This window comes from Neodiprion pinetum, chromosome 2 (assembly GCF_021155775.2).
Source record: "Neodiprion pinetum isolate iyNeoPine1 chromosome 2, iyNeoPine1.2, whole genome shotgun sequence".
Taxonomy (NCBI): Eukaryota; Metazoa; Arthropoda; class Insecta; order Hymenoptera; family Diprionidae; genus Neodiprion; species Neodiprion pinetum.
Genome location: NC_060233.1, coordinates 16564960 through 16577409, shown reverse-complemented (window position 1 = coordinate 16577409; position 12450 = coordinate 16564960). Strand labels below are relative to the sequence as shown.

The 12450-nt window shown below is 39.2% G+C and overlaps 1 protein-coding gene across 1 annotated transcript; it reads left to right on the top strand.

The window, feature by feature from the left end:
• The first annotated feature begins 3081 nt into the window (after nt 1-3081).
• Nucleotides 3082-12450, top strand: LOC124212713 (glucose dehydrogenase [FAD, quinone]-like). Its single transcript, XM_046613064.2, has 2 exons — nt 3082-4911; nt 9835-12450. Exons 1-2 carry the CDS (start codon nt 3097-3099, stop codon nt 10012-10014), a joined length of 1995 nt encoding a protein of 664 aa, XP_046469020.1. The 5' UTR covers nt 3082-3096; the 3' UTR covers nt 10015-12450.

The following is a 12450-nucleotide window of genomic DNA, read 5'->3' as shown; positions in this document are numbered from 1 at the left end:
GCATGCGCAGTAAGTCGCTCGACTTACTGACAATTAGCATTTGACGTTTCCAATCGGTACAATCGAAGGAAAAATGATTTTCATTGCAAAAGGACATGATTTCGATTGATAGTCGCGGATGTCTCGATAATTCCAGAGACTCTGATAGCTCATACGAACATCACATCGAAAAAAGCAGAAAGGCGGAAGAAGCATGAAGAAGTTTCAGAAAATGGCGATTGTTCGCCCGTTTTTGTAAACTCTGATTCCAAAATTCGCAGGCAATTTTCGAATTTTCACTTACCAACTTTGAATTTTCCACTAACGGACTTTATGTTAACCAGTTGGGAGTACGCCCTTATGACAGTAAGGTCACCAAAAACCGAAAACAGTGAGTTTCCGACATTTTGGTTATCAGCTGTCGATACATAATGCATCGTTCATTAGGATTGCAATTACGAGAAGTATTTTTTAATCGAGGACCCTACCGAAAGTTTGACCAAAATCGGTCAAAAAATCGATTTTTGGTTCTTTCGGGAAAAATTATCCTGAGACCCAACCCCACCTGGTGGATCATAGTTTTCAGCTGATGGACCATTTTCAATGGGTTAGACACCTTTTTTTCAAGTTTTCATCTATTGAAATCATATTCTTCTACTTTTCGTATATAATAATAGAATTCTACTATGTAATTTAAGTTGGGAAAAATAGTGCTACTATTTTTCTGCCGATTCTTCCGAAAAATGATGAATCGTATACTTTTATTTATTTATTATCGATATTACTCAACTCATAAATCGTTGATCGAGAAATACTTCTCTTGTAAGCTTATGAAGCGGTTGACTACTAGTGTTCTTTTTCTTCAAAAGCGGTAAAACAAAAGTCTATGTAATGTTTTTTGAGTTAGAGCATTTGACATCAGGTGATTTTTTTTCGAGCTAATGGACAATATTATCGTTTTCATTTTTTGTTCGATAACTATTGATACTAATAAAACGTATTCTTCAGACGAGAGTTTCAATAAAATGTACAATTTTTTTCTTGTCACCAAAGAGTGTTCCGTGCCAAGCCACGTTTCTTTACATTGTTTCACGATTTATGTTTCTCGTGTAAATAATTGTACCTTCCTACACGTGACCTAATCAATGTATAAAATTACAAGTTCGTTAAGGCGTCAATATAAACAATATAACCAATAACTTCACTTCTGAAAATCCGCAACAATATGTCCAAGTCTCCATAGAACTAAATATTCAATAATAATTGAAATACCTGTCTAAAAACGATGTTGGTGGGTGGAAATTAGGAATTTCTATGCTAAACTAGACGCCGAGAACAAAGAGGAAAACAAAAAATACTCCGTCAGCCAAATGTTAATACATTATAATTAATAAGCATATTCAAATCCCACCCGAAATCGTAACTCAATGAATATTTATCAGTATTTTATCGAAACAAGTGAAAAGTAAAATGCATTGACAAAACGACAAGGGCAAACGCTTAACGTCACGCGAAACAGGTTTCACGAAATTATTCAACTACGCGGTGTTCCGCTTTTGATCGGATACCTTGAATCCGAATGATCGAAAGACGCGGTTCACTCAAAATGAAACTAATCAGTGATTTGTGAAGGGGATTTCGGAATCTGTCGAACCGCTCAAATGGATTTACCGTTCATCTCGCAAGCTATTCATAAACGAAAAAACTTGAAACGACCTTTTTTATTGAGAATTTCACTCCAAATGGCTTTTCGTCAAAAGCAGCATTGAGGAGACAATTGTGAGAAACTGGGGAAAAGGAATCCACTCGAGGTGAGTTTAATGCTAATTTCAATCATCATTATAAGGCTAAGACGAGTTCAATTTATATGCATGAAATGATTGGCTCGTAGATATGGAGTTTTCGAAAGAACTTGAATAAAACTGCACTTTATTCGATAGCTATAACTCCCAGGGGAAAAGGTGTTTCAACTTTTTTTTGTCACGAACAAAATTGTCGTTCAAATGCTTTTTCACCTTTACATTTTTGTGTTAAAAGCATTGTTTTCAACTTAATGGAAAAAAGTAGCTTTGGAAATATTCATCCCTCCAATGTCTATCCGAGGTAACACTTGTGAGGAACTACTTTTTTAAAAGACAATTTTAATCGCAAATCTATTGCCGTTATCGTGAGTCTGACTGTCATCTTAATGTTTGTTGAAATTGGCCCCCATGCTCTTTCGTCTGAAATCCGTATTTTGCTGTCCATCTTAAACCTCGTCATTCGATTTCGAGTAGCCATCTTTAACCTTTGGATTATCGGTTTGGCATTTGAGGAATCAGCAGATAACTCGGAAATTCCATCGCACATGTTGACTATTTATATATACATGGCTCATACCTCTAAAAATTATCAAATTTCAAGGCAAGAATGCCGATCTTCGAGCCGAGTAAAGATTTGAGTGCATCAAGCGCATCTCTGTTTTTGATCTTCTATCAGGCAATCGATTACGTAATCGTTCACATCAATTCTGCCGCAGGTAATCATTTTCACTGGACGACTGAACCAACGACGGGATAAACTAGAACAAATGAGGGAATTATTTTGAAAGTGAATGTAAGTTTGAGAAATATGAGGATAGTATGAAACTGGAATTAAAATACCGTGTGATATTCTGAATGTAATCGTATCATGAGAAACGTACGTGTTGCAGTTTGAATAAAAAGGTACGTAGAACAATAGCGGAGATATAATAGCTAGGCGACAATAACTGGAAAATAGATTCGGTTGATTTGAAAGATCGACGAGTGAATGAAGAATAACAAGCTCAAGAAGTGCGGGGAACTGAAAGAATATTGACAAATCCTAGCTGATGTAGTAAGGTTATTTTTTCACCCGTTACTACCGATCGATAATACTTCCGAGTCGATGAAATGAGCCGAGGGGCGATTAAATCATCCAACTAGAGGTTGAGATGGCGGAAGACGCGCGAGTATTAAATGAAGTAGAATGTAAAAAAGAGGTACGGATGGAGGTGGACGCCACGGAACGTAGCTTTTGCCAATATATAAATGGGGTACAAATTTCATCCGGCTTAGTTTGCAGTGAAGAGTTGTCCTTCAAGCATATCGTAGAAACATGCAGGCGGCCGAGTTGAAGTACGTAATTTTCGGCGCGTTATTCATCACGACGCTATGCGCGCAGTTTCGAATTGCGGAAGGACAAGCTTTACCAAAACGGATTTACGCCGGATTCAATAGCGGTGAAAACTACCGTCCGCTTCTGTCGACGATCTCCTCGTTGACATTTGGGATTGCGGAATTCCTGCGGGAGGGCAGAAACTATCACCAAGCCGAGCCACCAGACATGACGCCGGGACCGGATGCCGAGTACGACGTGATCGTCGTAGGGGCCGGAAGCGCAGGCGCGGTCATTGCGAGTCGGCTGACGGAGGTTCCGGAGCTCAAGGTGCTACTCCTCGAGGCCGGGAGGAGCGAGAATCTGATAATGGACATCCCACTGCTGGTCAACTACCTGCAGTTCAGCAACGACGTCAACTGGAAGTACCGGACCGAGCCCTCGGACAGCTACTGCCTGGGGATGACGGACCGGAGGTGCAATTGGCCGAGGGGCAAGGTGATGGGGGGCAGCAGCGTCCTCAACTACATGATCGCGACCCGCGGCGACAAGCGGGACTACGACAGGTGGGCGGAGTTGGGGAACGTCGGATGGTCTTACGACGAGGTGCTTCGCTACTTCAAGAAGATGGAGAACATCGGGATCCCAGGGCTGAGGGTCGACGAGAAGATGCACAACACCGAAGGCCCGATGGCGATAAACTATCCGACCTTCCACACGCCCCTCGCGACGGCCTTCCTCCAGGCCGGGGAAGAGCTCGGCTTCGACATCCAGGACTACAACGGAAGGACCGAAACCGGATTCTCCTACATCCAGACGACCACCGCCAACGGATCGCGGGTCAGCACGAGCAGAGCTTATCTTCACCCCGTCAAGACTCGGAGGAACTTGTTCGTCAGCAAGAACAGCCTGGTGAGCAAGGTGCTCGTCGACCCGAGAGACAAACGGGCCGTCGGCGTCGAGTTCTACAAGAACAACCGGAAGTTCGCCGTCAAGGCGAGAAAAGAAGTCGTTCTCAGCGCCGGGACGATCGGCTCCGCTCAGATTCTCATGCTCAGTGGAATCGGACCGGCCGAGCATCTCGCCGATATCGGGATTCCGCTGGTCAAGGACGCGCCGGTCGGCAAGAACTTGATGGACCACATCGCCTACGGCGGTTTCATCGCCCTCGTCGATCAGCCCGCCTCGATAATCACCAGGGACATAATGAACCCCGTGAAACCCTACATCGCCGACTACTTGACCAATCGTCAAGGCCCTCTGACGGTTCCGGGAGGCTGCGAAGCTCTGGCCTTCCTCAACACCGACACACCCAACGACCACGGCAGCTGGCCAAACGTCGAGTTACTCTTCCAAGGTGCCTCGCTCGGCTCTGACCAAGGAGCCCGTCGCGGATTCGGAATATCTGACCAATTCTGGTCCCGGACATACCGAGAGATCGAAAATCGACACTCCTGGAGCATTCTTCCGATGCTGTTGAGACCGCTGAGTCGCGGTGAGATCCTCCTGAGGAACAGGAACATCAGATCCCCGCCGAGAATAATTCCGAACTACATGAGCCACCCGGAAGACGTGCGCCTCATGGTGGCCGGCATCCGCGCCGCCCAAAATGTGACTCGCACGAGTGCCATGCGGCAGTTCGGCTCGAGGCAGTTCGACGTCCGGTTTCCCGGATGTCAAAGGTTTACCTACGACTCGGACGGCTATTGGGAATGCGCCGCCCGCACTCTCACCTTCACCATTTACCATCATTCTGGCACCGCTAAAATGGGCCCTCAGGGCGATCCAACCGCCGTCGTTAATCCAAGACTTCAGGTGAGAGTTTTATTTTCTTCTCATTCTGAAAATATTTCTCTTCTTGTTTTCGAGAATTTCACTACTTCAGTCTTTTAATCTGCTCATTCTACCCAAAAGATATAATTAACTTTTGACTTACACGGAGCCACAATTGCTTTCGAAAAAAATGATCAAAGTTATTATACCAGACGTGATTTACATTTTATGGGTAAACCGCGATGTCAGTAATCATTTGAGCTGTCGTATGATTTCAGTAGTAATGGTTTATCATGCACACTATGCCGCTCCCCTATGTCAGTACCATACAAACTTCACTAGAGATAACCTCAGAGAAATGCATCATTTCTCGTTTACAGAACCCCTGTTCGATGGATATCGTTAACTTCTCATTAGTTTAAGTGTAGGTACACTTGGGGACAATGAGTCTGAGACGGCTAATCTTTCACCTCAGATTAGACAACTGCCTGATTCTAAGAGATTTTGCATGATAACGGAGATATCAGAGAATCCAGATAATTTCATAAATTTGCGCAAAATTTAACAACATTCTAAAGGATTCCGAAGTAACTTGTGTAATTCCAGACATTTCAGAGATTTCGGGTGTTTTTTTGATTCTAGGACTAAATCCCCCTGGATTGACTTCCAGATTAAATTTCCCGCTTAAACGGTTGACTGGCATTGTATCATATATGATCAAAAAAAAGTTGTGCCAATACTGCTTATGTATCATATATGATCAAATCGAATAACTTTCTTGTTTTTCAACCAATTTGAATGAAACTTGGTGTACAATGGTTTTTGAAGTCACTGAATCTGAATCTGGCAATAGAATTGCGAAATTCAATAATGGCAGATCCAAAATGGCCGACCCAAAATGGTTAAAATTGTTCATACGATACAGTTCATATGTTATCAAAATCTTAGCTCGAGTGTTCGTCTACTTATGTATCTTCCTGCGTTGTTTTACTTGTGGAAGTTATAAGAGTGGCTGTTCGCCACCTATCGGTGATTTTTAGTACTAAGACCAAGCTTAATCAGATAAAATAATAAATCTTGGAGTGGAAATTGTGGAAATTAAGGTATTTGCAAGTTTTTAATGGAAAAAAAAAAAATAAAAACAAGACACTAAAAAATCAACCCGTAATTACATTTTTTTAAATTTCAGGGATGATGGATAAAAAAATTATTACTGATAAAATTAAAAGCACGAACAAGCACGAGAAGAAATTGAAATTTAGATGGTATTGCATGAATTGAAAAATTCACCCCCATCCCCAAGTTTAGGAATTGAGAGTAGTAGACACAATTAGAGTATCTGCTGCAATTGCCTCAATTTAAAAATTCAAAAACGTTTTCTGCCGAACAGGAAAAATTGAAAAATTAACCCCTATTTACAGGGCTTGGGAGATGGCAAATCGTATTAATAACCACAAGAATCGATTCAGCGACTCAAAACATCCCTATATTCCAAATATGATGTGATTTGCTTCATTTTTGGAATTTACCTAGAATTTTAAATTATGTCAATCAGTATATTCGTTGAAAAAAAATTATAAAAATCGCCCAAGTCAAAAATTTCTACGGACATCAACCCCGGCACAACAAAATTCACTTGGACAATCATTTCAATTTATTCATCTATTTCAAATTTCATAACTTTTTCCGTACACCAAGTATATTTAGTTGCTCTATATTTATTCACGTTAATTTATTTGTTCTTCGTCATCTTGGAGATTTTAGCCAAGGAAAATCGTCCGGGGAGATTTTAATCGGTGAAAATTTGGCCGAGGGGAAATTTTGCCCAGAAAATTGAATGCGAGAAAATTTAATTGACGGAAATATAGACTGGACAACAATGAATTTGACATCTCTTACACTTCGTCGTATTGAGATGTCATGCGATTTGGTAACCCTCAAACGGCTGTATAGCATCATTTGGCAGTTGTAACATGAATGAATTATTGCACTTGCAATAAAAAATTAATGTGCTGAAATTATTTATAAAAATATATCAAATCCTTTATCGCTCAAGTATCAAAAGAAAAAAAATAAACAAATAAATAGAGAATAAACGAAAGGACGAAATAAGATAATAAAATCAGAGTTTGAAAAATGAGAACCTCAAATAAATTGAACCGAATTTTGATAACAGAAGTTCTCCTAAACGTGAAATTGGAGACAGAAAATGTAAAACCTGTAATTCGCAGAAGAAAAGTTTTTCCCAGAAATTAATAATAACTTTGATGAGAAGGCCAATTTAATGATGTCTTTTTTTATTCAGTTCTAGCAAATAATTAATGACTGACCACCACGAGGTAAATAATAATAGGAAGTAACGAATTTACTTGAGCAAATATTAATTCCGGGTCAGGTATGAGAAGCTTCTCACCACATTGCGTGGTTTTTCGTATATTAACGAATATTCTGTGACTAATATTCGAGGAAGTCGTTCTTCATTGTTACACGTGAAAAAAAAAGAAAGAAAACGGGTTTCGATCGGTAGAATTAAATAAAAAGAAATTTGATTAAAAATTACATATATATATACGTATATATGTATATATATAAATATAAATATCGTATAATGATAGTGAAAAATTCAAGATTACGTCACGGCTGGAATGATTGTTTTTTTTTTTTTTTTGTGTTACTATACGGGTTGGGTCTGACTATCAACTTTCAGAGGACCGGCCTACCTCTTTATATTGACTATTTCTATACATATATCATACCTCTAAAAAATATTGAATTTCAAGGGAAAAACGCCGGCCCACCGAAGATTAATTATGTACGAAAATACCAACTCACCACATAATCTTTTTGCAAAGAGATAGGAATGCAGAAATTATCATACAATGATCACCTGAAATGAAGGTGAATTTTTTTAATAAAACGATGCCACTCACCTTTCGTCGACCTTGATGCCTCGGGCTATGGGAGGCGACGCTGCGTTTTCAGCGGAAGATTCGAGAATGTATTTTACGAACTTCATTGGGATCGGTCATTGAATTAATTATTCGCGAAATCAGGTTTGAGAACAAAATAACAAAATGTTCGTTAAGTGTAATGATTGAATTAGCAGCACAATAGTAAAATGTTTATTAAATGAAATGATGAGATTCAAGACACTTTAACGAAAATATTGAAATATTTGGTTCAACATGAGAAGTTAAATATAACTAATTTTTTAAAAGAAATGATAGAAATTCGCAAAACAAGATTCTTGCAAATTACGCATTTAAAAAAAAAACACGAGAGAACTTTGGAGAACTGCACTGATCAAATGCACAAATTCAAGTCTACACTAATCGAAAGCAAAAATTGAAGTACTGCACTATTCGAATGCATTAATTTAAGTGAAGACTTTATTGAACAGAATCTCCCTTAGAGTTTGGAAAAATTTGACGAACTCCCTGATTGGCTCCCCACAATTTCCAGACAAGCCAAACAAGAAGAAGCAAAAACGTTTCACGCCTTTTAATTTGCTCATACATTTCTACCCCCTCGGCCCAGGGTAGTGGAAGAATTACGTTCACTACAGGGCGGGGTGAAAATTCCGAATTTGAAAAGTTCCAAAAGTGTCAAATTTCGAATTTTTTGGTAGCGAAACTTGAAGTAAAGAAATCAAACTTTGACGAAACATCAGAATTTTGAATGGTCCAAAACCGAATGCTCAAAGTACCGAAAGTGCAAAATTTCGAAAGGACAAAATGCCGAAAAGGCGTAACTTCGATAAGTCAAAATTCCGAAAGTGCGAAAATTAAAATTTTTTTTAATCTGAACCATTGAAATTCCGAAAGATTTTCAGTACTGTGAATTTCTGACGTGATGAAATTTCACCATTTTGGTCTTTCTTTGTTTTGAATTTTCGATATTTTACGTCCGGGATCCTGGTGATTCTGATTTTTGGCTTTTCTCATTTTTTACACCCGCGAGTTCGGTAAACTATGCTGTGTGAATATATTTTAATTTTCGGAACTTTCCTCTACCGTAACTTGAATTTTCGGAATCTTACATTTCGAAACTTTGAACCGTCGGGTTTGAGACCATTCGAATTTGTGTTGTTTCGTACAAAGTTTCATTTCTTTACTTCAAGTTTCGCCACCAAATAATTCGAAGACAGACGCTTTCGGGACTTTCAAAATTAGGAACTTTGCTGTACTCAGACACGGAAATCCCGATTAACGGTATTATCAACGATCCAATGATCGGGTGTCACATTCTCAACGTTCTCAGCTCCTAGATATTAGGTACACTTGGGGACAATGAATCTGAGATGGCTAAATTTTTACGCTAAGCGGTGATGTTGGCAACAGAGAGAAACCTACAGCGCCATACTCGGCCGATCACGAAACAAGCTCAATCTCAATAAACATAACATAATCCATGACCGTCGAATCTAACCTTAGAATACCGCGGGGATAATGACTTGTTGGATTGACACGTCAATTCTAAGGTTAGATTCGACGGCCATGAGTTATGTTATGCTTATTGAGATTGAGTTTGTTTCGCGCTCAGCCGACTGTGGCGCTGCAGGTTTCTCTGTGTTGCCAACATAACCGATTAGTGTAGAAAATTAGCCATCTCAGATTCATTGTCCCCAAGTGTACCTAATATCTAGGGGCAGAGGACGTTAAGAATGTGACACTCGATCATTGGATCGTTGATAATACCGTTAATCGGGATTTATGTGCCTGAGAATAGCAAAGTTTGATCTAATTCCTTTCACCTCAAAGATGAAGAAAACCGTTACCACTTTTCAAGAACTTTGTTTTTGTTACCATCAAAATATAATATCGTCGAGTTTAATGAGGAACAAATATTTATAAAAATCAAAGTAGACCAACTGTCGGTAATCATTACAATAAAGTCAGACAAAACTTTTCTTTCTTTCTTTTCTTAAGACGAGAATTTTTACTACAATACAACGTAATTTCGTAGGTTTACGGCGTTAAGGGGCTGAGAGTCGCGGACGCATCGATAATTCCAGAGATTCCAACGGCGCACACGAACATCCCGGTAATTATGATCGGCGAGAAGCTGGCCGACATGGTGAAAGAAGATTGGGGCTATACGACGGATGGCTGGGAGAGATCGGCGAGATCGGCGAGACGAGGATGAGGATTCCTTGGGATTTCGAAGCTCGGTTGGCGCTAAGGAGTCTGGCGCAGTTGCGAAAACAAGCGGAGCTGATCTTTCGATGAAATTCCTGTCGCCTCGACCTCCGAGGGCGGAAAGAGCTTGGCAAAATTTCGGGAAATGGCGGATGCTCGCCCGTTTATGAATCCTCTGATTCCAAAATTGGCGAGCGATTTTCGAAATTCCAATGACGAGCGAGATTTCAAAGTCACGAAGAAGTCTTGAGCAATACGAAAATCGCGGTCATTCGACGGTTCAACAAAGCGAAGAAAGAAAATTGGAAACGCATAATAGAGAAGAGAGAGTAAATTAATGTGTTTTTCCGACCTTATCCAATGTATGCGAATGAAGGTTCTCGGTGTTTTACGGCCAAATGAAAAACTGTTAATTGCTTGACGTTTCGACCCTTTGCCGGGGAGCCCACCTTAAAAGCTAATAATATATTAATACAGATACAAGTTATACAAAAGAATTAATATGTAACCAGAAGAAGCAACAATAGGAAAAAAAAATATACAATCCTAATACTTGAATCAAATACGAAACATATCGCCAAAAATCATGATAAGGTTCCGAAATGAGAAAATCATCAAGAAAGTAGAAAAACGTTGTGAAAAGTCAAGTCAGAAGAACATTGGAAGGTTGCCAATCTGTAACGGCAACAAGGTTATAAGCTATCACTCTCAAGAGAAAACAACACTGCAAAGAAGGAAGAAGTCGATCAACCACTTAAAAAAAAAAAATAAGAGCAGGCTTGTCCAGCTTCTTGGGTGACATATTGAATAGATTCCTAATTGTAAGTAACACTCAAATCCGGGTCCAAGACCCTTTGTAGTCCGGAAGGCGGCAACAAGTAGTCAACCTAAGCAGCGAGAAACAAAAGAAAGGCAACTTGTAACTCATGAAAGCACGATATCAACTGTCATGGCGCCAACAAGTCTAACAAATCTTAATAGTTAGATCCCTTGTCATGAAAGGGGTTACATTACTGGATTGTACATTACTGGACTTATTCAAAATCAGATCATGACATGAAGTGCTTAAATTGTCATTGTCAGACCCAAGATTAACGCAACTATTATCACTAACAATATTACACATCACCATAATCAGTCTGTTTCCATAAACTTTTTATCCGACAAATTGTTACAGTTTTTAAAAACACACCTGATGCCGAATCTATTCATCATGCGACCAAGAGAAGTACTGAAACCTACACCACCAGGTTCAGCATCAAGCCTGTCTCGCAAAAACGCAACAATATTACGCATTGCCATTGACAACAATTGACAAAAATCCAGTCGTGTTCGCGTGTTTTTTACTGTAACAATACGTGAGATAACGTGGAATGATCATCTTTATTCAAAGATAAGATTTCAAACGTTATTTTCCCGCTTTTGTAGCTAGATAGCATTACACTGTTCTGTGCACCCAAAGACTCGACCATAACTTCAAGAACCGGAAATCTGCGTAGCTTTTTCTATAATAATCCAAATATTAGCTAGGATTTAGAATATTTATAAAAAATTACGTGCATATCAAATTACTTTGTGATAATGTTAGATGGATGATTTGGTATATTACTATAGAATAAATCTACCTGCATTTCGTCAACCGGTACATTTTACTGATCAATATTCATTTCGTTTTTCACAACGGATCGACTCCTAACTCTTCCGCCAATTGCTGATAACGAGACCTAATATCAGGATCGATAAAATCTACCCGGATTGCATAAATTTAGCTAGATTTTACCCCGTGTTGAAACTTCCATCAAACATTTCACGAACTAACCTGTTATGTCCATTTATAATGTATGTATATAATGTAGGTATAAAAAACCATCGGTATAGTGAATAACCGATATTCCTATCATGAATTATTTATAAGTAATGATTATGATTGATATATGTTAAAATTTAGACAATTCATGTAATAAATCGTCTCAAGCACTGACCAAAACTATTCTCATCGCAAGAAGATGATGTGTAAGGTGAATGTTAGGGTGGTCCTTATTTGGTAGATACGTTAGCACTTACCAAAAAACTGCTCTTGCTCTAGAATTTTAGCGGATGCGCATTAAACTATTCAATCATTAGCAATTCACCCTGCATAACTATCCGATAGTGGAAGTTGTATCATCCCATGTCTGTATGTCCATTTTTCAAACACATTTAAAATAGTGCTGGCTGTTAAACACCCAAATAAATTACTCCAATAATTATCCGTGTATCCATCACCCCGTAAATCTTCTGCATAAGCAAATCTTGTTTTATTATGAGCTACGTTTACAATTGTCCGACTTGTCTTGCCGATTTATATTCCAAGTTCCTTCATCCAACCTAAGATAATAAAAGCGTGACTATTTGCGAGGAATTCATTCGCATACATAAATACAATTTGACGTGTGCAAATATA